General features: G+C 51.4%; 1 protein-coding gene and 1 long non-coding RNA gene across 2 annotated transcripts; one reads left to right on the forward strand and one right to left on the reverse strand.

Annotated features, from left to right (window-relative positions):
- Positions 1-1,107: 1,107 nt before the first annotated feature.
- On the reverse strand, positions 1,108-12,500 carry LOC139545990 (uncharacterized). Its single transcript, XM_071354253.1, has 4 exons — positions 12,466-12,500; positions 10,607-11,325; positions 3,838-4,359; positions 1,108-1,256 (listed from the first exon to the last, which is right to left on the reverse strand). Exons 1-4 carry the CDS (start codon positions 12,498-12,500, stop codon positions 1,108-1,110), a joined length of 1,425 nt encoding a protein of 474 aa, XP_071210354.1.
- Positions 12,501-14,808: 2,308 nt separating this feature from the next.
- On the forward strand, positions 14,809-23,648 carry LOC139544886 (uncharacterized). The gene is made up of 3 exons (XR_011668968.1): positions 14,809-14,922; positions 23,218-23,384; positions 23,556-23,648. It is a non-coding gene; the product is annotated as an uncharacterized lncRNA (long non-coding RNA).

Here is a 23,648-nt window from a genome sequence, read left to right on the forward strand (position 1 = left end):
AAAGGGGTGTTGGGGGCTGCGGGGGTAAAGGGGGTGTTGGGGGCTGCGGGGGTAAAGGGGTGTTGGGGGCTGTGGAGGTAAAGGGGTGTTGGGGGCTGCGGGGGTAAAGGGGTGTTGGGGGCTGCGAGGGTAAAGGGGTGTTGGGGGCTGCGGGGTTAAAGGGGTGTTGGGGCTGCGGGGGTAAAAGGGTGTTGGGGGCTGCGAGGGTAAAGGGGTGTTGGGGGCTGCGGGGGTAAAGGGGTGTTGGGGGCTGCGGGGGTAAAGGGGTGTTGGGGGTAAAGGGGTGTTGGGGGTAAAGGGGTGTTGGGGGCTGCGGGGGTAAAGGGGTGTTGGGGGCTGCGGGGGAAAAGGGGTGTTGGGGGCTGCGAGGGTAAAGGGGTGTTGGGGGCTGCGAGGGTAAAGGGGTGTTGGGGCTGCGGGGGTAAAGGGGTGTTGGGGGCTGCGAGGGTAAAGGGGTGTTGGGGGCTGCGGGGGTAAAGGGGTGTTGGGGGCTGCGGGGGAAAAGGGGTGTTGGGGGCTGCGAGGGTAAAGGGGTGTTGGGGGCTGCGAGGGTAAAGGGGTGTTGGGGCTGCGGGGGTAAAGGGGTGTTGGGGGCTGCGAGGGTAAAGGGGTGTTGGGGGCTGCGGGGGTAAAGGGGTGTTGGGGGCTGCGAGGGTAAAGGGGTGTTGGGGGCTGCGGGGGTAAAGGGGTGTTGGGGGCTGCGAGGGTAAAGGGGTGTTGGGGGCTGCGGGGGTAAAGGGGTGTTGGGGGCTGCGGGGGTAAAGGGGTGTTGGGGCTGCGGGGGTAAAGGGGTGTTGGGGGCTGCGGGGGTAAAGGGGTGTTGGGGGCTGCGGGGGTAAAGGGGTGTTGGGGGCTGCGGGGGTAAAGGGGTGTTGGGGGCTGCGGGGGTAAAGGGGTGTTGGGGGCTGCGGGGGTAAGGGGTGTTGGGGGCTGCGGGGGTAAGGGGGTGTTGGGGGCTGTGGGGGTAAAGGGGTGTTGGGGGCTGTGGGGGTAAAGGGGTGTTGGAGGCTGCGGGGGTAAAGGGGTTGTGGGGGATGTGGGGGTAAGGGTTGTGGGGGCTGTGGGGGTAAGGGGTTGTGGGGGATGTGGGGGTAAGGGGTTGTGGAGTTAAGGGTTGTGGGGGCTGCGGGGGTAAGGGGTTGTGGGGGATGTGGGGGTAAGGGGTTGTGGGGGATGTGGGGGTAAGGGGTTGTGGGGGTTGTGGGGGTAAGAGGCTGTGGGGGCTGCGGGGTTAAGGGGGTAAGGGGATGTGGGGGCTGTGGGGGTAAGGGGTTGTGGGGGTAAGGGGGTAAGGGGTTGTGGGGTAAGGGGTTGTGTGGTAAGGGGGTAAGGGGGTGTGGGGGTAAGGGGTAATGCTTCAGTCTGGTTTTAGACCCCATCATAGCACCGAGACTGCACTTGTGAAGGTGGTAAATTACCTTTTAATGGCGTCAGACCGAGGCTCTGCATCTGTCCTCGTGCTACTAGACCTTAGTGCTGCCTTTGACACCATCGATCACCACATTCTTTTGGAGAGATTGGAAACCCACATTGGTCTACACGGACAAGTTCTGGCCTGGTTTAGAGCTTATCTGTCGGAAAGATATCAGTTTGTCTCTGTGAATGGTTTGTCCTCTGACAAATCAACTGTACATTTCGGTGTTCCTCAAGGTTCCGTTTTAGGACCACTATTGTTTTCACTATATATTTTACCTCTTGGGGGATGTCATTCGGAAACATAATGTTAACTTTCACTGCTATGTGGATGACACACAGCTGTACATTTCAATGAAACATGGTGAAACCCCAAAATTGCCCTCGCTAGAAGCCTGTGTTTCAGACACAAGGAAACACGTTCTACTTTTAAACTCGGACAAAACAGAGATGCTTGTTCTAGGTCCCAAGAAACAAAGAGATCTTCTGTTAAATCTGACAATGAATCTTGATGGTTGTAAAGTCGTCTCAAATAAAACTGTGAAGGACCTCGGCGTTACTCTGGACCCTGATCTCTCTTTTGACGAACATACAGCTTTTTTCCATCTACGTAACAATGCAAAAATCAGAAATTTTCTGTCCAAAAATGATGCAGAAAAATTAATCCATGCTTTTGTTACTTCTAGGTTAGACTACTGCAATGCTCTACTTTCCGGCTACCCGGATAAAGCACTAAATAAACTTCAGTTAGTGCTAAATACGGCTGCTAGAATCTTGACTAGAACCAAAAAATGTGATCATATTACTCCAGTGCTAGCCTCCCTACACTGGCTTCCTGTTAAGGCTAGGGATGATTTCAAGGTTTCACTGCTAACCTACAAAGCGTTACATGGGCTTGCTCCTACCTATCTTTCCGAGTTGGTCCTGCCGTACATAACTACACATACGCTACGGTCACAAGACGCAGGCCTCCTAATTGTCCCTAGAATTTCTAAGCAAACAGCTGGAGGCAGGGCTTTCTCCTATAGAGCTCAATTTTTATGGAATGGTCTGCCTACCCATGTGAGAGACGCAGACTCGGTCTCAACCTTTAAGTCTTTATTGAAGACTCATCTCTTCAGTAGGTCCTATGATTGAGTGTAGTCTGGCCCAGGAGTGTGAAGGTGAACAGAAAGGCACTGGAGCGACACACCACCCTTGCTGTCTCTGCTTGGCCGGTTGCCCTCTCTCCACTGGGATTCTCTGCCTCTAACCCTATTACAGGGGCTGAGTCACTGGCTTATTGGTGCTCTTTAATGCCGTCCCTAGGAGGGGTGCGTCACTTGAGTGGGTTGAGTCACTGACGTGATCTTCCTGTCTGGGTTGGAGCCCCCCCCTTGGTTTGTGCCGTGGCGGAGATCTTTGTGGGCTATACTCGGCCTTGTCTCAGGATGGTAAGTTGGTGGTTGAAGATATCCCTCTAGTGGTGTGGGGGCTGTGCATTGGCAAAGTGGGTGGGGTTATATCCTTCCTGTTTGGCCCTGTCCGGGGGAATCATCGGATGGGGCCACAGTGTCTCCTGACCCCTCCTGTCTCAGCCTCCAGTATTTATGCTGCTTTAGTTTATGTGTCGGTGGGCTAGGGTCAGTTTGTTATATCTGGAGTACTTCTCCTGTCTTATCCGGTGTCCTGTGTGAATTTAAGTATGCTCTCTCTAATTCTCTCTTTCTCTCTTTTTTTCTCTCTCTCGGAGGACCTGAGCCCTAGGACCATGCCTCAGGACGACCTGACATGATGACTCCTTGCTGTCCCCAGTCCACCTGGCCGTGCTGCTGCTCCAGTTTCAACTGTTCTGCCTGCGGCTATGGAACCCTGACCTGTTCACCGGACGTGCTACCTGTCCCAGACCTGCTGTTTTCAACTCTCTAGAGACCGCAGGAGCGGTAGAGATACTCTTAATGAAAAGCCAACTGACATTTACTCCTGGGGTGCTGCACCCTCGACAACTACTGTGATTATTATTATTTGACCATGCTGGTCATTTATGAACGTTTGAACATCTTGGCCGTGTTCTGTTATAATCTCCACCCGGCACAGCCAGAAGAGGACTGGCCACCCCTCATAGCCTGGTTCCTTTCTAGGTTTCTTCCTAGGTTCTGGCCTTTCCAGGGAGTTTTTCCTAGCCGCCGTGCTTCTACACCTACATTGCTTGCTGTTTGGGGTTTTAGGCTGGGTTTCTGTACAGCACTTTGAGATATCAGCTGATGTACGAAGGGCTATATACATAAATTTTATTTGATTTGTGGGGGTAAGGGGGTAAGGGGTTGTGGGGGTAAGGGGGTAAGGGGTTGTGGGGGTAAGGGGGTAAGGGGTTGTGGGGGTAAGGGGGTAAGGGGTTGTGGGGGTAAGGGGTTGTGGGGGTAAGGGGGTAAGGGGTTGTGGGGCTAAGGGGGTAAGGGGTTGTGGGGTAAGGGAGTAAGGGGTTGTGGGGGCTGCGGAGGTAAGTGGTTGTGGGGGATGTGGGGGCTGTGGGGGTAAGGGGTTGTGGGGGATGTGGGGGCTGTGAGGGTAAGGGGTTGTGGGGGTAAGGGGGTAAGGGGTTGTGGGGGTAAGGGGGTAAGGGGTTGTGGGGGTAAGGGGGTAAGGGGTTGTGGGGGTAAGGGGTTGTGGGGGTAAGGGGGTAAGGGGTTGTGGGGCTAAGGGGGTAAGGGGTTGTGGGGTAAGGGAGTAAGGGGTTGTGGGGGCTGCGGAGGTAAGTGGTTGTGGGGGATGTGGGGGCTGTGGGGGTAAGGGGTTGTGGGGGTAAGGGGATGTGGGGGCTGTGGGGGTAAGGGGTTGTGGGGGTAAGGGGTTGTGGGGGCTGCGTGGGTAAGTGGTTGTGGGGGTAAGGGGATGTGGGGGCTGTGGGGGTAAGGGGTTGTGGGGGTAAGGGGTTGTGGGGGCTGCGGGGGTAAGTGGTTGTGGGGGCTGTGGGGGTAAGAGGCTGTGGGGGTAAGGGGTTGTGGGGGTAAGGGGGTAAAGGGGTGTTGGGGGCTGCGAGGGTAAAGGGGTGTTGGGGGCTGCGAGGGTAAAGGGGTGTTGGGGCTGCGGGGGTAAAGGGGTGTTGGGGGCTGCGGGGGAAAAGGGGTGTTGGGGGCTGCGAGGGTAAAGGGGTGTTGGGGGCTGCGGGGGTAAAGGGGGTGTTGGGGGCTGCGGGGGTAAAGGGGTGTTGGGGGCTGTGGGGGTAAAGGGGTGTTGGGGGCTGCGGGGGTAAAGGGGTGTTGGGGGCTGCGAGGGTAAAGGGGTGTTGGGGGCTGCGGGGGTAAAGGGGTGTTGGGGCTGCGGGGGTAAAGGGGTGTTGGGGGCTGCGAGGGTAAAGGGGTGTTGGGGGCTGCGGGGGTAAAGGGGTGTTGGGGGCTGCGGGGGTAAAGGGGTGTTGGGGGCTGCGGGGGTAAAGGGGTGTTGGGGGCTGCGGGGGTAAAGGGGTGTTGGGGGCTGCGGGGGTAAAGGGGTGTTGGGGCTGCGGGGGTAAAGGGGTGTTGGGGGCTGCGAGGGTAAAGGGGTGTTGGGGGTAAAGGGGGTAAAGGGGTGTTGGGGGCTGCGGGGGTAAAGGGGTTTTGGGGGTAAAGGGGTGTTGGGGGCAAAGGGGTGTTGGGGGCTGCGGGGGTAAAGGGTGTTGGGGGCTGTGGGGGTAAAGGGTGTTGGGGGCTGCGGGGGTAAAGGGGTGTTGGGGGCTGCGAGGGTAAAGGGGTGTTGGGGGCTGCGGGGGAAAAGGGGTGTTGGGGGCTGCGAGGGTAAAGGGGTGTTGGGGCTGCGGGGGTAAAGGGGTGTTGGGGGCTGCGGGGGAAAAGGGGTGTTGGGGGCTGCGAGGGTAAAGGGGTGTTGGGGGCTGCGGGGGTAAAGGGGGTGTTGGGGGCTGCGGGGGTAAAGGGGTATTGGGGGCTGTGGGGGTAAAGGGGTGTTGGGGGCTGCGGGGGTAAAGGGGTGTTGGGGGCTGCGAGGGTAAAGGGGTGTTGGGGGCTGCGGGGGTAAAGGGGTGTTGGGGCTGCGGGGGTAAAGGGGTGTTGGGGGCTGCGAGGGTAAAGGGGTGTTGGGGCTGTGGGGGTAAAGGGGTGTTGGGGGCTGCGGGGGTAAAGGGGTGTTGGGGGTAAAGGGGTGTTGGGGGTAAAGGGGTGTTGGGGGCTGCGGGGGTAAAGGGGTGTTGGGGGCTGCGGGGGAAAAGGGGTGTTGGGGGCTGCGAGGGTAAAGGGGTGTTGGGGGATGCGAGGGTAAAGGGGTGTTGGGGCTGCGGGGGTAAAGGGGTGTTGGGGGCTGCGAGGGTAAAGGGGTGTTGGGGGCTGCGAGGGTAAAGGGGTGTTGGGGCTGCGGGGGTAAAGGGGTGTTGGGGGCTGCGGGGGAAAAGGGGTGTTGGGGGCTGCGAGGGTAAAGGGGTGTTGGGGGCTACGGGGGTAAAGGGGGTGTTGGGGGCTGCGGGGGTAAAGGGGTGTTGGGGGCTGTGGGGGTAAAGGGGTGTTGGGGGCTGCGGGGGTAAAGGGGTGTTGGGGGCTGCGAGGGTAAAGGGGTGTTGGGGGCTGCGGGGGTAAAGGGGTGTTGGGGCTGCGGGGGTAAAGGGGTGTTGGGGGCTGCGAGGGTAAAGGGGTGTTGGGGGCTGCGGGGGTAAAGGGGTGTTGGGGGCTGCGGGGGTAAAGGGGTGTTGGGGGTAAAGGGGTGTTGGGGTAAAGGGGTGTTGGGGGTAAAGGGGTGTTGGGGGTAAAGGGGTGTTGGGGGCTGCGGGGGTAAAGGGGTGTTGGGGGCTGCGGGGGAAAAGGGGTGTTGGGGGCTGCGAGGGTAAAGGGGTGTTGGGGGCTGCGAGGGTAAAGGGGTGTTGGGGCTGCGGGGGTAAAGGGGTGTTGGGGGCTGCGAGGGTAAAGGGGTGTTGGGGGCTGCGGGGGTAAAGGGGTGTTGGGGGCTGCGGGGGTAAAGGGGTGTTGGGGGCTGCGAGGGTAAAGGGGTGTTGGGGGCTGCGGGGGTAAAGGGGTGTTGGGGGCTGCGGGGGTAAAGGGGTGTTGGGGGCTGCGAGGGTAAAGGGGTGTTGGGGGCTGCGGGGGTAAAGGGGTGTTGGGGGTAAAGGGGTGTTGGGGGTAAAGGGGTGTTGGGGGCTGCGGGGGTAAAGGGGTGTTGGGGGCTGCGGGGGAAAAGGGGTGTTGGGGGCTGCGAGGGTAAAGGGGTGTTGGGGCTGCGGGGGTAAAGGGGTGTTGGGGGCTGCGAGGGTAAAGGGGTGTTGGGGGCTGCGGGGGAAAAGGGGTGTTGGGGGCTGCGAGGGTAAAGGGGTGTTGGGGGTAAAGGGGTGTTGGGGGCTGCGGGGGAAAAGGGGTGTTGGGGGCTGCGAGGGTAAAGGGGTGTTGGGGGCTGCGGGGGTAAAGGGGGTGTTGGGGGCTGCGGGGGTAAAGGGGTGTTGGGGGCTGTGGGGGTAAAGGGGTGTTGGGGGCTGCGGGGGTAAAGGGGTGTTGGGGGCTGCGAGGGTAAAGGGGTGTTGGGGGCTGCGGGGGTAAAGGGGTGTTGGGGCTGCGGGGGTAAAGGGGTGTTGGGGGCTGCGAGGGTAAAGGGGTGTTGGGGGCTGCGGGGGTAAAGGGGTGTTGGGGGCTGCGGGGGTAAAGGGGTGTTGGGGGTAAAGGGGTGTTGGGGGTAAAGGGGTGTTGGGGGCTGCGGGGGTAAAGGGGTGTTGGGGGCTGCGGGGGAAAAGGGGTGTTGGGGGCTGCGAGGGTAAAGGGGTGTTGGGGGCTGCGAGGGTAAAGGGGTGTTGGGGCTGCGGGGGTAAAGGGGTGTTGGGGGCTGCGAGGGTAAAGGGGTGTTGGGGGCTGCGGGGGTAAAGGGGTGTTGGGGGCTGCGGGGGAAAAGGGGTGTTGGGGGCTGCGAGGGTAAAGGGGTGTTGGGGGCTGCGAGGGTAAAGGGGTGTTGGGGCTGCGGGGGTAAAGGGGTGTTGGGGGCTGCGAGGGTAAAGGGGTGTTGGGGGCTGCGGGGGTAAAGGGGTGTTGGGGGCTGCGAGGGTAAAGGGGTGTTGGGGGCTGCGGGGGTAAAGGGGTGTTGGGGGCTGCGAGGGTAAAGGGGTGTTGGGGGCTGCGGGGGTAAAGGGGTGTTGGGGGCTGCGGGGGTAAAGGGGTGTTGGGGCTGCGGGGGTAAAGGGGTGTTGGGGGCTGCGGGGGTAAAGGGGTGTTGGGGGCTGCGGGGGTAAAGGGGTGTTGGGGGCTGCGGGGGTAAAGGGGTGTTGGGGGCTGCGGGGGTAAAGGGGTGTTGGGGGCTGCGGGGGTAAAGGGGTGTTGGGGGCTGCGGGGGTAAGGGGTGTTGGGGGCTGCGGGGGTAAGGGGGTGTTGGGGGCTGTGGGGGTAAAGGGGTGTTGGGGGCTGTGGGGGTAAAGGGGTGTTGGAGGCTGCGGGGGTAAAGGGGTTGTGGGGGATGTGGGGGTAAGGGTTGTGGGGGCTGTGGGGGTAAGGGGTTGTGGGGGATGTGGGGGTAAGGGGTTGTGGAGTTAAGGGTTGTGGGGGCTGCGGGGGTAAGGGGTTGTGGGGGATGTGGGGGTAAGGGGTTGTGGGGGATGTGGGGGTAAGGGGTTGTGGGGGTTGTGGGGGTAAGAGGCTGTGGGGGCTGCGGGGTTAAGGGGGTAAGGGGATGTGGGGGCTGTGGGGGTAAGGGGTTGTGGGGGTAAGGGGGTAAGGGGTTGTGGGGTAAGGGGTTGTGTGGTAAGGGGGTAAGGGGGTGTGGGGGTAAGGGGTAATGCTTCAGTCTGGTTTTAGACCCCATCATAGCACCGAGACTGCACTTGTGAAGGTGGTAAATTACCTTTTAATGGCGTCAGACCGAGGCTCTGCATCTGTCCTCGTGCTACTAGACCTTAGTGCTGCCTTTGACACCATCGATCACCACATTCTTTTGGAGAGATTGGAAACCCACATTGGTCTACACGGACAAGTTCTGGCCTGGTTTAGAGCTTATCTGTCGGAAAGATATCAGTTTGTCTCTGTGAATGGTTTGTCCTCTGACAAATCAACTGTACATTTCGGTGTTCCTCAAGGTTCCGTTTTAGGACCACTATTGTTTTCACTATATATTTTACCTCTTGGGGGATGTCATTCGGAAACATAATGTTAACTTTCACTGCTATGTGGATGACACACAGCTGTACATTTCAATGAAACATGGTGAAACCCCAAAATTGCCCTCGCTAGAAGCCTGTGTTTCAGACACAAGGAAACACGTTCTACTTTTAAACTCGGACAAAACAGAGATGCTTGTTCTAGGTCCCAAGAAACAAAGAGATCTTCTGTTAAATCTGACAATGAATCTTGATGGTTGTAAAGTCGTCTCAAATAAAACTGTGAAGGACCTCGGCGTTACTCTGGACCCTGATCTCTCTTTTGACGAACATACAGCTTTTTTCCATCTACGTAACAATGCAAAAATCAGAAATTTTCTGTCCAAAAATGATGCAGAAAAATTAATCCATGCTTTTGTTACTTCTAGGTTAGACTACTGCAATGCTCTACTTTCCGGCTACCCGGATAAAGCACTAAATAAACTTCAGTTAGTGCTAAATACGGCTGCTAGAATCTTGACTAGAACCAAAAAATGTGATCATATTACTCCAGTGCTAGCCTCCCTACACTGGCTTCCTGTTAAGGCTAGGGATGATTTCAAGGTTTCACTGCTAACCTACAAAGCGTTACATGGGCTTGCTCCTACCTATCTTTCCGAGTTGGTCCTGCCGTACATAACTACACATACGCTACGGTCACAAGACGCAGGCCTCCTAATTGTCCCTAGAATTTCTAAGCAAACAGCTGGAGGCAGGGCTTTCTCCTATAGAGCTCAATTTTTATGGAATGGTCTGCCTACCCATGTGAGAGACGCAGACTCGGTCTCAACCTTTAAGTCTTTATTGAAGACTCATCTCTTCAGTAGGTCCTATGATTGAGTGTAGTCTGGCCCAGGAGTGTGAAGGTGAACAGAAAGGCACTGGAGCGACACACCACCCTTGCTGTCTCTGCCTGGCCGGTTGCCCTCTCTCCACTGGGATTCTCTGCCTCTAACCCTATTACAGGGGCTGAGTCACTGGCTTATTGGTGCTCTTTAATGCCGTCCCTAGGAGGGGTGCGTCACTTGAGTGGGTTGAGTCACTGACGTGATCTTCCTGTCTGGGTTGGAGCCCCCCCCTTGGTTTGTGCCGTGGCGGAGATCTTTGTGGGCTATACTCGGCCTTGTCTCAGGATGGTAAGTTGGTGGTTGAAGATATCCCTCTAGTGGTGTGGGGGCTGTGCATTGGCAAAGTGGGTGGGGTTATATCCTTCCTGTTTGGCCCTGTCCGGGGGAATCATCGGATGGGGCCACAGTGTCTCCTGACCCCTCCTGTCTCAGCCTCCAGTATTTATGCTGCTTTAGTTTATGTGTCGGTGGGCTAGGGTCAGTTTGTTATATCTGGAGTACTTCTCCTGTCTTATCCGGTGTCCTGTGTGAATTTAAGTATGCTCTCTCTAATTCTCTCTTTCTCTCTTTTTTTCTCTCTCTCGGAGGACCTGAGCCCTAGGACCATGCCTCAGGACGACCTGACATGATGACTCCTTGCTGTCCCCAGTCCACCTGGCCGTGCTGCTGCTCCAGTTTCAACTGTTCTGCCTGCGGCTATGGAACCCTGACCTGTTCACCGGACGTGCTACCTGTCCCAGACCTGCTGTTTTCAACTCTCTAGAGACCGCAGGAGCGGTAGAGATACTCTTAATGAAAAGCCAACTGACATTTACTCCTGGGGTGCTGCACCCTCGACAACTACTGTGATTATTATTATTTGACCATGCTGGTCATTTATGAACGTTTGAACATCTTGGCCATGTTCTGTTATAATCTCCACCCGGCACAGCCAGAAGAGGACTGGCCACCCCTCATAGCCTGGTTCCTTTCTAGGTTTCTTCCTAGGTTCTGGCCTTTCCAGGGAGTTTTTCCTAGCCGCCGTGCTTCTACACCTACATTGCTTGTTGTTTGGGGTTTTAGGCTGGGTTTCTGTACAGCACTTTGAGATATCAGCTGATGTACGAAGGGCTATATACATAAATTTTATTTGATTTGTGGGGGTAAGGGGGTAAGGGGTTGTGGGGGTAAGGGGGTAAGGGGTTGTGGGGGTAAGGGGGTAAGGGGTTGTGGGGGTAAGGGGGTAAGGGGTTGTGGGGGTAAGGGGTTGTGGGGGTAAGGGGGTAAGGGGTTGTGGGGCTAAGGGGGTAAGGGGTTGTGGGGTAAGGGAGTAAGGGGTTGTGGGGGCTGCGGAGGTAAGTGGTTGTGGGGGATGTGGGGGCTGTGGGGGTAAGGGGTTGTGGGGGATGTGGGGGCTGTGAGGGTAAGGGGTTGTGGGGGTAAGGGGGTAAGGGGTTGTGGGGGTAAGGGGGTAAGGGGTTGTGGGGGTAAGGGGGTAAGGGGTTGTGGGGGTAAGGGGTTGTGGGGGTAAGGGGGTAAGGGGTTGTGGGGCTAAGGGGGTAAGGGGTTGTGGGGTAAGGGAGTAAGGGGTTGTGGGGGCTGCGGAGGTAAGTGGTTGTGGGGGATGTGGGGGCTGTGGGGGTAAGGGGTTGTGGGGGTAAGGGGATGTGGGGGCTGTGGGGGTAAGGGGTTGTGGGGGTAAGGGGTTGTGGGGGCTGCGTGGGTAAGTGGTTGTGGGGGTAAGGGGATGTGGGGGCTGTGGGGGTAAGGGGTTGTGGGGGTAAGGGGTTGTGGGGGCTGCGGGGGTAAGTGGTTGTGGGGGCTGTGGGGGTAAGAGGCTGTGGGGGTAAGGGGTTGTGGGGGTAAGGGGGTAAGGGGTTGTGGGGTAAGGGAGTAAGGGGTTGTGGGGGGCTGCGGGGGTAAGAGGTTGTGGGGGATGTGGGGGCTGTGGGGGTAAGGGGTTGTGGGGGTAAGGGGGTAAGGGGTTGTGGGGGCTGTGGGGGTAAGGGGTTGTGGGGGCTGTGAGGGTAAGGGGTTGTGGGGGTAAGGGGTTGTGGGGGTAAGGGGTTGTGGGGGCTGTGGGGGTAAGGGGTTGTGGGGGTAAGGGGGTAAGGGGTTGTGGGGGTAAGGGGGTAAGGGGTTGTGGGGGTAAGGGGGTAAGGGGTTGTGGGGGTAAGGGGGTAAGGGGTTGTGGGGGTAAGGGGTTGTGGGGGTAAGGGGTTGTGGGGGTAAGGGGGTAAGGGGTTTTGGGGGTAAGGGGTTGTGGGGGTTGTGGGGGTAAGGGGTTGTGGGGGTAAGGGGTTGTGGGGGCTGTCCACACAGCCAAACTCATGTTTAATTTTCCGCTGCGTTTTACATGGACATTCAGAATTAGAGCACCCCATCGCTCCTCCGGGAATTAATTATACTTTAGAGAAGTCCGAGCAGGCTTCCATCTAACTCTCTCTCTCTCTCGTTCTCTCCTCTCTCTCTCTCCTTCTCCTCCCCTCTCTCTCTAGCTCCCTCTCTCTCCCTCCCTCCCTCCCTCCCTTTCCACCTCCAAGAGCTGCTTTTTCGTTCCAGGAAAAAGGTAGAGGGAGGTGGTGAAACCATATCGTCTTAAATGTTATTTATAAAGCCACAGAGCCTCCTAAATCTTAGCTATCGCTAATGTTTTCATATATAACAGTATAAAAGATGACAGACTTATTGTCCAGTTGAAAAAGTCCAGGACGACATTTTCCCAAGGAGAATAAATACCTTGATAATGAGTTAATAACTGTCCTCCCTCAGACATAGGCAGTTCATTTAGGGGTAGTTAGATATCCATGCGGCAGGGTAGCCTAGCGGTTAGAGCTGTTGAACTAGTAACCGAAAGGTTGCAAGTTCGAATCCCTGAGCTGACAAGGTAAAAATCTGTCGTTCTGCCCCTGAACAAGGCAGTTAACCCACTGTTCCTAGACCAGTTAACCCACTGTTCCTAGACCAGTTAACCCACTGTTCCTAGACCAGTTAACCCACTGTTCCCCGGTAGGCCGTCATTGTAAATAAGAATTTGTTTTTAACTGAATTGCCTAGTTAAATAACATTCAATGTATTTTTTTATAAAGTCATCAAAGGAGGCTGTTTGAAACAGGTACCAGTCTAGCCTCGATATCATATAGAATTTAAAGCACTTACCGATGATCCACGGGTTCAAGTATCGATTCATTCATTCATTCGTTTAACAGGAAGTCCGAGATGTTCCTCTGTAAAGGACAGAAGAAGAAAAACAATAATTTACTTTCCTTCAATTTGCATACTTGTAAAAACTCAGATTGCAATCTATTAATAGTCTATTTATAGAACAGATCAGAGAGTTCAACAAGGCCATTTATAGTTGAGCATGGCAGATCGGCAAATTCAATAAGGCCATTTGTAGTTGAGCAGAGCAAGTATATACTGTTCAATAAGGCCATTTATAGTTGAGACTATAAAGACAATATATATTTGAGCAGATCTGATCAGAGAGTTCAATAAGGCCATTTATAGTTGAGCAGATCAGATCAGAGAGTTCAATAAGGACTTGTATAATTGATTCCTGTTAAATGAATGAAGGAATTAATACGTGGATGTCTATAAATGAGAGTTCAATAAGGCCATTTATAGCTGAGCAGATCAGAGAGTTCAACAAGGCCATTTATAGTTGAGCAGATCAGATCAGAGAGTTCAATAAGGACTTTTATAATTGATTCCTGTTAAATGAATGAAGGAATTAATACTTGGATGTCTATAAAGGAGAGTTCAATAAGGCCATTTATAGTTGAGCAGATCAGACAGTTCAACAAGGCAATGTACAATTGAGCAGATCCGATCAGAGAATTCAATAAGAGCATTTATAGTTGAGCAGATCAGAGAGTTCAACAAGGCCATTTATAGTTTAGCAGATCAGATCAGCAAGTTCAATAAGCCCATTTATAGTTGAGCAGGGCAGATCAGAGAGTTCAATGAGGCAATTTATAGTTGATCATATAAGAGTGTTCAATAAGGCAATTTATAGTTGAGCAGGGAAGATCATAGAGTTCAATAAGGTAATTTATAGTTGAGCAGATCGTAGAGTTCAACAAGGCCATTTATAGTTGAGCAGATCAGAGAGTTCAATAAGACAATGTACATTTGAGCATATCCGATCAGAGAGTTCAATAAGGTAATTTATAGTTGAGCAGATCAGAGAGTTCAACAAGGCCATTTATAGTTGAGCAGATCAGAGAGTTCAACAAGGTCATTTATAGTTGAACAGATTAGATCAGAGAGTTTAATAAGGCCATTTATGTTTGAGCAGATCAGAGTTCGACAAGGCCAATTATAGTTGAATAGAACAGATCAGAGAGTTCAATAAGGCCATTTATAGTTAAGCAGATCAGATTTGTCGTGATAAACTACGTCAAACTTCAAATAAAATACATCAATGACCTTATTGATTGGCTTTTTCTATGAAGGCCCATTAATAGTAATGAATGGTGGGATAACACATTGCCCTAGTAACAGAACCATGTTTGCACGGCTCTCAGAGTTAGGCTTCAGATCAGCGGGTATACACAGCAATCCCCTGGCACAACAGAGACCCTGTTTCAGGCACCCTCTATTGAGGGACAACAATTATCTCCATTTTCTTTTTTTGGGGGGGGGGACAAAAAAAAAAAAGTAAATACTATATAATGTTTGACAGACATGAACCGAAGTCCTGGTTGTTGTTGAACAGTTTCTGGAACAATTCAGATGATAAAGGTCTTAATCATAGCCGAGTCTATAAAGTACGATGGGTCTGGACTTGGCCGGTTACTCCTGGCAGGCTTGTCAACACCGCAGAGAATTCTAAATATTTCTGACACAGTTCAGCCAATATCCCATGTTCATGGACCAGAGCAGCATGCAGCCTGCAGTGAATCACTATTTTAGAGGGAGAAGTAACTATAGTAGTGCTTGCGTCCCAAATGGCCCCTTAATCCCTATATAGTGTACTCTTAAGTTTTGCACTATATAGGGATTGGGCCCCCGGTCATAACTAGTGCACTATATCTGGTCAAAAGTAGTGCACTATATACCGTAGGGATCTGGTCAAAAGTAGTGCACTATATACCGTAGGGATCTGGTCAAAAGTAGTGCACTATGTACCGTAGGGATCTGGTCAAAAGTAGTGCACTATGTACCGTAGGGATCTGGTCAAAAGTAGTGCACTATGTACCGTAGGGATCTGGTCAAAAGTAGTGCACTATGTACCGTAGGGATCTGGTCAAACGTAGTGCACTATATACCGTAGGGATCTGGTCAAAAGTAGTGCACTATGTACCGTAGGGATCTGGTCAAACATAGTGCACTATATACCGTAGGGATCTGGTCAAAAGTAGTGCACTATGTGAGGAATAGGGTGCCATTTCAGACGGATCTAGGATTACTGGCTCTCTCGCTGTCGAGCGTTGCCAACGTTACAGTACTTTGTTGCCATGTGGACCAGCTGCTTGTTGACGTGTTACCGAGACAACAAGAAGAAGGACCCGCTGTGAGCTGACTAAAGCAGTGGAGAGTGAGAACTAGCCTTGAATTCCTTCACTTTTCTCAGTTCTCTTCCAGTAATAGCAGAGTGTGGACGATGACGCCGTAAGTGATAACGGTGGTCGTAAATCAAGATATTTTCTTGAAAACATGTTTTTTTTTTTTAACTAAAATGTATTCATTACTGAAAGTAAGTCTTCTTGGCTACATTTGTCGTAAATACTTTGAGCATATTGAGACTGTGGAAGTGGCTGTTTTAACCAGCAGACTGGCTTGGTTGTTTAGAAAGGATTCATGAGAGGGAATCTAGCAGGAAGCAGAGGGTCAATACTACGCTATCAGAAACGGTGTAATTAATGTACGTCCATTATTGAGGAAGAGTGGCAGCTTGTCGTCAATGAAGTGGAGTCCGCTGGAAATAGAGGCATGAAGGTCATGAGTACAGTCCTTCATTTTTGCATATCCTGCTTCTTCACGTCTTGACCTCTTGACCTCTGATTCTGAACTACGTGGATATAAAGCATCATCCACATTCTACTCTGATTAAGGTTAGGGTTTGACCTGTGTGACCTTTACGTAGGAGAGAGAGAGATCTCCTGTGGTAGCGGACGGTCATCTCTGATTCCTCTGTTGATCACGCCAACACAAATCCTTAGAACGCTGTCCCGAGGTTAGTACTCATTTCTGATTGGTCCATGTGCAACGCCACATCCTAAGATGGAACACATGCCCTCGTTTGGTAAACTTAGTTCCCATAAAACCACAGGGGGGGACACTAGTGAGCCGCGGTACAGAGCTGTTGAGTTCCACACAGATGAGTGCTGAGTTGTCGTGGTCGGTGCACGCACTGTCGAAAAAACGAAAACGGAGATACTTGGGCGTACATTAAACTCCCCCCCCCCCCCTGACTGTGTCTGCCCGCTGTTCCCGATCGATAGTGTTGCCGTGCAAACCTTCCCCTCTCTCTCTCCGTCGCTCAGTTTCCTGCTCCTGAGTGGCCGAACTGCTGCCTGTTAGTTAGTCAGACTACAGGTGGATACAGGAGGCATCAGACCAGGACCGACTGACTAAAACAGTGGTGCAGATCTGTTCCAGACGCATGAGGTTTGCATTTCAAAATGGCCTCCAGACTCTCCAGCACTCTGTTTATTATCATGACTACCTCCACCTGGGAGACATGATTAGTTAGAAACAAATCCCATGTTTACATCAACATGGGTAGTAAAGGGAAATGTTTGTCTTTACAATTCAACCCGGTTGTTGAGTTGGTGCAGTGAGGGTGTGTGTGTGTGTGTGTGTGTGTGAAGTGCCGTTGTGAAAGTCTGAGCTCAGTCAGACCGTCCGATCGCTAATGGTTCTCCTTAGCTACGATACAACACCGTGCGTGGTCCGCAGAGAGAGTTGGACAGCGCTTCAAGTGGTATGAAACACAGGGATGCTTTCCACATCACCGGTTTTGTTGGTTCTGCGTGTGTCATAATGGGTGTAGCGTTGCAGTTGTTAGTCCTCCTAACGTTTCACATTAGCATCTGTAGCTTAGAGTGGGGTGGACGCTGGCCCATCTGGCACTGCTACTGCCAGGCTTTACCTCACCCATTTAGGTCAACAACAGATGTGGGAGAAATCTTCTGTACTTCCCCCTTTTTGAACGCGGTCGGTCCATTGTGATGTCATAGAAGTCTCCTCTGTTCTCTTAAAGAGCTGCGTCCCCCAAAATCACCTCCTCTCCTTTCTCTACCATTATTAAATTATAAATTCAGACTAGCGGATAGCTATGGACAATAATGAAGGAACGGTTAGGGGACAATGGTGGAAGTGAGCCAAATTGGAGGGGGGGGGGGGGTTTGAGAGACCCTTGTTTCTAGGAAACCATACACAAAATGAATCATTTGACCAGATATTTAGGAAGAGGTCATAATTTCATGGAGTCTGTGAAGGAAGAAACCACATGTAAAAAGTGGTAAGCAAGTTAGGTCACTCAAAAATATTTTCAGTCAAATTATTGTTTTGTGTTAGAGGTTTCATGATTCTTGTATGTAAACGAGGGATGGGCAACTGCCGATTCGTGGGCCACCGCCCTTTTGTAGGCCAGCTGATCAATTTCCAAAGACAGTACCAGTCAAAGGTTTGGACACGCCTACACAATCCAGGGTTCTTCTTTATTTTTACTATTTTCTACATTGTAGAATAATAGTGAAGACATCAAAACTATGAAATAACACATATGGAATCATGTAGTAACCAAAAAAGTGTTAAACAAATCAAAATATATTTTATATTTGAGATTCTTCAAATAGCCCCCCTTGATGACAGCTTTGCACACTCTTGGCATTCTCTCAACCAGCTTCATGAGGTAGTCACCTGGAATGCAATTCAATTAACAGGTGTGCCTTCTTAAAAGTTAATTTGTGGAACTTCTTTCCTTCTTAATGCGTTTGAGCCAATCAGTTGTGTTGTGACAAGGTAGGGGTGGTATACAGAAGATAGCCCTATTTGGTAAAAGACCAAGTCCATATTATGGCAAGAACAGCTCAAATAAGCAAAGAGAGACAACAGTCCATCAAATCAAATCAAATGTATTTATATAGCCCTTCTTACATCAGCTGATATCTCAAAGTGCTGTACTGAAACCCAGCCTAAAACCCCAAACAGCAAGCAATGCAGGTGTCACAGTGGCTAGGAAAAACTCCCTAGAAAGGCCAGAACCTAGGAAGAAACCTAAAGAGGAACCAGGCTATGAGGGGTGGCCCAGTCCTCTTCTGGCTGTGCCGGGTGGAGATTATAACAGAACATGGCCAAGATGTTCAAATGTTCACAGATGACCAGCAGGGTCAAATAATAATAATCACAGTGGTTGTTGAGGGTGTAACAGGTCAGCACCTCAGGAGTAAACGTCAGTTGGCTTTTCATAGCCGATCATTCAGAGTATCTCTACCGCTCCTGCGGTCTCTAGAGAGTTGAAACCAGCAGCTCTGAGACAGGTAGCACGTCCGGTGAACAGGTCAGGGTTCCATAGCCGCAGGCAGAACAGTTGAAACTGGAGCAGCAGCACGACCAGGTGGACTGGGGACAGCAAGGAGTCATCAGGCCAGGTAGTCCTGAGGCATGGTCCTAGGGCTCAGGTCCTCCGAGAGAGAGAAAGAGAGAATTAGAGAGAGCATACTTAAATTCACACAGGACACCGGATAAGACAGGAGAAATACTCCAGATATAACAGACTGACCCTAGCCCCCCGACACATAAACTACTGCAGCATAAATACTGGAGGCTGAGACAGGAGGGGTCAGGAGACACTATGGCCCCATCCGATATAACCCCACCCGCTTTGCCAAAGCACAGCCCCCACACCACTAGAGGGATTCCTTCAACCACCAACTTACCATCCTGAGACAAGGACGAGTATAGCCCACAAAGATCTCCGCCACGGCACAAACCAAGGGGGGGCGCCAACCCAGACAGGAAGATCACGTCAGTGACTCAACCCACTCAAGTGACGCACCCCTCCTAGGGACGGCATGGGAGAGCACCAGTAAGCCAGTGACTCAGCCCCTGTAATAGGGTTAGAGGCAGAGAATCCCAGTGGAGAGAGGGCAACCGGCCAGGCAGAGACAGCAAGGGCGGTTCGTTGCTCCAGTGCCTTTCCGTTCACCTTCACACCCCTGGGCCAGACTACACTCAATCATAGGACCTACTGAAGAGATGAGTCTTCAATAAAGACTTAAAAGTTGAGACCGAGTCTGCTTCTCTCACATGGGTAGGCAGACCTTTCCATAAAAATTGAGCTCTATAGGAGAAAGCCCTGCCTGCAGCTGTTAGAAATTCTAGGGACAGTAAGGAGGCCTGCGTCTTGTGACCGTAGCGTACATGTAGGTATGTATGGCAAGACCAAATCGGAAAAATAGGTAGGAGCAAGCCCATGTAATGCTTTGTAGGTTAGCAGTAAAACCTTGAAATCATCCCTAGCCTTTAACAGGAAGCCAGTGTAGAGAGGCTAGCACTGGAGTAATATGATAAAAAATGTTGGTTCTAGTCAGGATTCTAGCAGCCGTATTTAGCACTAATTGAAGTTTATTTAGTGCTTTATCCAGGTAGCCGGAAAGTAGAGCATTGCAGTAGTCTAACCTAGAAGAGACAAAAGCATGGATACATTTTTCTACATCATTTTAGGACAGAAAGTTTTTGATTTTTGCAATGTTACGTAGATGGCCTTGAAACAGTCTTGATATGTTCGTCAAAAGAGAGATCAGGGTCCAGAGTAACGCCGAGGTCCTTCGAAGTTTTATTTGAGACGAATGTACAACCATCAAGATTAATTGTCAGATTCAACAGAAGATCTCTTTGGTTCTTGGGACCTAGAACAAGCAACTCTGTTTTGTCCATCATTACTTTAAGACATGAAGGTCAGTCAATACGGAACATTTCAAGAACTGTGAAAGTTTCTTCAAAAGCAGTTGCAAAAACCATCAAGCGCTATGATGAAACTGGCTCTCATGAGGACCGCCACAGGAAAGGAAGACCCAGAGATACCTCTGCTGCAAAGAATAAGTTCATTAGAGTTTACCAGCCTCAGAAATTGCAGCCCAAATAAATGCTTCACAGAGTAACAGACACATCTCAACATCAACTTTTCAGAGGAGACTGTGTGAATCAGGCCTTCATGGTCGAATTGCTGCAAAGAAGCCACTACTAAAGGAATAAGAAGAAGAGACTTTCTTGGGCCAAGAAACACGAGCAAATTGGAGATGTTTGGTTCCAACCGCCATGTCTTTGTGAGACGCGGTGTGGGTGAACGGATGATCTCCGCATGTGTATTTCCCACCGTAAAGAATGGAGGAGGAGGTGTGGTGCTTTACTGGTGACATTGTCTGTGATTTATTTAGAATTCAAGGCACACTTAACCAGCATGGCTACCACAGCATTCTGAAACATTACGCCATCCCATCTGGTTTGCACTTAGTGGGACTATCATTTGTTTTTCAACAGGACAATGACCCAACACACCTCCAGGCTGTGTAAGGGCTATTTGACCAAGAAGGAGAGTGATGGAGTGCTGCATCAGATGACCAGGCCTCAAACAATCCCCCGACCTTAACCAAATTAAGATGGTTTGGGATGAGTCAGACTGCAGAGTGAAGGAAAAGCAGCCAACAAGTGCTCAGCATATGTGGGAACTCCAAGACTGTTGGAAATGCTTTCCAGGTGATGCTGGTTGAGAGAATGCCAAGAGTGTGCAAAGCTGTCATCATGGCAAAGGGTGGCTATTAGAAGAATCTCAAATATAAAATATATTTTGACTTGTTTAACACTTTTTTGGTTACTACATGATTACATGTGTTATTTCATAGTTTTGATGTCTTCACTATTATTTTACAGCCACACAAGTCATAGACTGTTCTCTCTGCTACAGCAGGGCAAGTGGTACCGATGCAAGTCTGGAACCAACAGGACCCTGAACAGCTTCTACCCCCCAATCCATAAGACTGCTAAATAGTTAGTTAAATAGTTAACCAATAGTAACCACTATTATCTATACTTTACCCCTACCTACAGTATACTGCTGTTACTGTCTATTATCTATCCTTTACCCCTACCTACAGTATACTGCTGTTACTGTCTATTATCTATCCTTTACCCCTACCTACAGTATACTGCTGCTACTGTCTATTATCTATCCTTTATCCCTACCTACAGTATACTGCTGTAACTGTCTATTATCTATCCTTTACCCCTACCTACAGTATACTGCTGTTACTGTCTATTATCTATCCTTTACCCCTACCTATAGTATACTGCTGTTACTGTCTATTATCTATCCTGTTGCCTAGTTACTGTACCCCTACCTATATGTACATACCTACCTTTTCTATCTTTCTTTCTGCGTTGTTGGGAAAGTCCCGTTAGTAAGCGTTTCACTGTTAGTCTACACCTGTTGTTTACCAAGCATTTCACTGTTAGTCTACACCTGTGGTTTACCAAGCATTTCACTGTTAGTCTACACCTGTTGTTTACCAAGCATTTCACTGTTAGTCTACACCTGTTGTTTACCAAGCATTTCACTGTTAGTCTACACCTTGTTGTTTACCAAGCATTTCCCTGTTAGTCTACACCTGTTGTTTACCAAGCATGTGCCAAATAGAGTTGGATTTTGATTTTGACATGGAGCTATTGTTCTAACAACATGACTGTCCAAGTATAGCGACAAGACTCAGTAGCCATGTTTGAGATGCATGCTGTTAGTGGCTCTTAGGAGCCATGTTTAAGATACATGTTGTTAGCGGCTCTTGGAGCTATGTTTGAGATGCATGCTGTGCACTCAGATGCCCTGGCACATTCCATTATGTGGCGACTGGCTGGTGCGATTAGCTGTTGGTGTAGTTTGGCGTTGTTGATTGGGTCTGTTTACAGGGGAACATAGGGGTCTTCTCTTCCCGGGACCGCCTACAGCTCTGACCCCGTTGATAATGCGGAAAACAAAACCTTCCTTTCCCAGAAGCCTTTGCACTGCTTCCTCTGAAAGCACTAATTGCATCATAAAAGGAGGGGATGTTTCTCTTTCATTTAACAACATCGATGGAATCCATGAAGAAAAAAAAAAGAACATTAAAATGCTGGAGAGCCCGAAGCCGCATTGTCCCAGGGCTTTGTTAGACATGACGGGGGACAGTTTAATAAATGCCATGGAGATGGTGGAGCCGGGACTTGGCATGCCCAGCGCAGACGGATGAACACTCTTCTGATCATTAGAGAAAGTTTTAAGACATCCTTTTACATGGCAGCCCGCTGGGACATGGCAGCCCGCTGGAACATGGCAGCCCGCTGGGACATGGCTGCCCGCTGGAACATGGCAGCCTACTGGAACATGGCAGCCTACTGGGACATGGCAGCCTTCTGGAACATGGCAGCCTACTGGAACATGGCAGCTTACTGGGACATGGCAGCCCACTGGAACATGGCAGCCTACTGGAACATGGCAGCCTACTGGAACATGGCATCCTACTGGAACATGGCAGTCTTCTGGGACATGGCAGCCTACTGGAACATGGCAGCCTACTGGAACATGGCAGCCTACTGGAACATGGCAGCCTTCTGGAACATGGCAGCCCGCTGGAACATGGCAGCCAGCTGGAACATGGCAGCCCGCTGGGACATGGCTGCCCGCTGGAACATGGCAGCATACTGGGACATGGCAGCCTGCTGGGACATGGCAGCCTACTTGAACATGGCAGCCAGCTGGAACATGGCAGCCCGCTGGAACATGGCAGCCCGCTGGGACATGGCAGCCTACTGGAACATGGCAGCCCACTGGAACATGGCAGCCTACTGGAACATGGCAGCCCGCTGGGACATGGCAGCCCGCTGGAACATGGCAGCCTGCTGGGACATGGCAGCCTACTGGAACATGGCAGCCTACTGAAACATGGCAGCTTACTGGCACATGGCAGCCTACTGGAACATGGCAGCTTACTGGGACATGGCAGCCTACTGGAACATGGCAGCTTACTGGAACATGGCAGCCCGCTGGAACATGGCAGCCCGCTGGCACATGGCAGCCCGCTGGAACATGGCAGCCCGCTGGGACATGGCAGCTTACTGGAACATGGCAGCTTACTGGGACATGGCAGCCTACTGGAACATGGCAGCTTACTGGGACATGGCAGCTTACTTGAACATGGCAGCCCGCTGGGACATGGCAGCTTACTGGGACATGGCAGCCTTCTGGAACATGGCAGCCTACTGGAACATTGCAGCCTACTGGAACATGGCAGCCCGCTGGAACATGGCAGCCTACTGGAACATTGCAGCCTTCTGGAACATGGCAGCCCACTGGAACATGGCAGCCCACTGGACCATGGCAGCCTACTGGAACATGGCAGCCCACTGGAACATGGCAGCCTACTGGGACATGGCAGCCCACTGGAACATGGCAGCCCACTGGAACATGGCAGCCTAGCTAACTTAAACCTACTACTATAATGTACACAGCTGTTAGCTACCGTCACCCTACTACTATAATGTACACAGCTGTTAGCTAACTCCACCCTACTACTATAATGTACACAGCTGTTAGTTAACTCCACCCTACTACTATAATGTACACAGCTGGTCAGCCAACAAGAACACAAATGACTCAATAAAACTACAAGTAAAACTAAAAGATCATAGTCCTTGAGGATATTCTACTCCATTTGTATTAAAACCATATCTGTGTGACACTTTAAGTACCCTTTATAAACCGGTACTAAAAGAGTACTTCCATGTGAAATGTTACCGATAACGGTGTGTGTGTGTGTGTGTGTGTGTGTGTGTGTGTGTGTGTGTGTGTGTGTGTGTGTGTGTGTGTGTGTGTGTGTGTGTGTGTGTGTGTGTCCTCCGTTGACATTTCACCCCGTGTTGTTTCAGTGATGCTGACATTAGCCGTGTGTCCGATTCACTCCGATGGAAACCCCTGACGGGAGACATGGAGGTGCCTGCTCGCCATCTCTCAACATGTCCCAACTCCTCTACCCTAATGCTATGAGGGGCATGCTGGTACCAACTCCACAGAGCCCTAGCCTAGTGGGAGAGAGGTACAGTCAACACCCGGCTTATCAGCACCTATCCACCCCTCCCTCCATCCCTCCCTTCATCCCTCCCTCCATCCCTCCCTCCATCTCGTACCCTCCAGCAGAAAGACACTGTCCATTAACCCAAGCTAAAACAAAATAATTTAAAAAAGGGTTGTTTTATTTATTTTTTAGTTCCCTGAACGTTTCGACGGGAGGCTCCCAGGAATGTTCCCATGAAAACCTCCTCTTGTTTGTTTTGCCAGTAAATATTTGTGAATATCGAAT

The sequence above is a fragment of the Salvelinus alpinus genome, chromosome 19 (assembly GCF_045679555.1).
Source record: "Salvelinus alpinus chromosome 19, SLU_Salpinus.1, whole genome shotgun sequence".
Lineage (NCBI taxonomy): Eukaryota > Metazoa > Chordata > Actinopteri > Salmoniformes > Salmonidae > Salvelinus > Salvelinus alpinus.

Bases quoted from the DNA above. Each gene is read 5' to 3' on its own strand.
- LOC139545990 (XM_071354253.1), bottom strand. From the start codon at position 12,500: ATGAATGAATCGATACTTGAACCCGTGGATCATCG. The intron at 4,360-10,606 runs GCCCCACAACCC...TTACCCCCACAG, and splicing joins CACAACCCCTTACCCCCTTA to CCCCCACAACCACTTACCCC. The intron at 1,257-3,837 runs GCCCCACAACCC...TTACCCCCACAG, and splicing joins CACAACCCCTTACCCCCTTA to CCCCCACATCCCCTTACCCC.